This window comes from Myotis davidii, unplaced genomic scaffold (assembly GCF_000327345.1).
Source record: "Myotis davidii unplaced genomic scaffold, ASM32734v1 scaffold327, whole genome shotgun sequence".
NCBI lineage: Eukaryota > Metazoa > Chordata > Mammalia > Chiroptera > Vespertilionidae > Myotis > Myotis davidii.
In genome coordinates, this window is record NW_006298628.1 from 2,004,920 (window position 1) to 2,005,556 (window position 637).

General features: G+C 48.4%; 1 protein-coding gene across 1 annotated transcript in view; it reads left to right on the plus strand.

The window, feature by feature from the left end:
* SLC35B1 (solute carrier family 35 member B1) overlaps positions 1–637 on the plus strand; it is a gene marked incomplete at its 5' end in the record, with an annotated part of 5,576 nt that overhangs the window by 770 nt on the left and 4,169 nt on the right. Inside the window, 2 exons of the mRNA XM_015570776.1 lie at positions 21–151; positions 440–604. Coding sequence (XP_015426262.1) covers positions 21–151; positions 440–604 — 296 coding nt within the window. The remainder of the gene's footprint in view (positions 1–20; positions 152–439; positions 605–637) is intronic.

Consider the following 637-nt stretch of genomic DNA (forward strand, 5'->3'; position numbering starts at 1 on the left):
AGTTTTTTTGTCTCCCCCAGTGATCCAGTTTTTTGACACTGCCAGGGTGGATCGAACTCGGAGTTGGCTCTATGCTGCCTGTTCTATCTCCTATCTGGGGGCCATGGTCTCCAGCAACTCGGCACTGCAGTTTGTCAACTACCCAACTCAGGTGAAGCCTCAGGGTGGGATGAGGGTTGGATCAGAAGTTATTTGAAAAGGACTAAGGGTTTTTCCCTCAGGTCTGTGACTTAAATAGAAAGAAATTATGTTTGAGGAATGTAGAGTGCAAAGAGCCATGGGTCTGAGGTTTAGCAGTGGTGGGTTGGCCACGATAGGGCTGCTTTTGTGAGGCTGCGTCTCTGATGTAGGCCCACACGTACTCATCTTAATGCAGCACTGAGCATAGTACCTGGCAAATCACAGATGCTCAGAAATTATTTGCTGAATTTAATTTCAGGTCCTTGGTAAATCCTGCAAACCAATTCCAGGTAAGGAGAAGAAGATGGTCTCCCATCTTCCATCCTCACTTCCTATCATAAACCCTCCCCTTCTCTGCTGGAGCTCTGAGTCCCTCCAGGCCTCATCATCCCATTATAGCTACCTCCAGGACTCCCTCCATTCCTCCCCCACCCTCCTTCCTCTCTATCATTTCCTT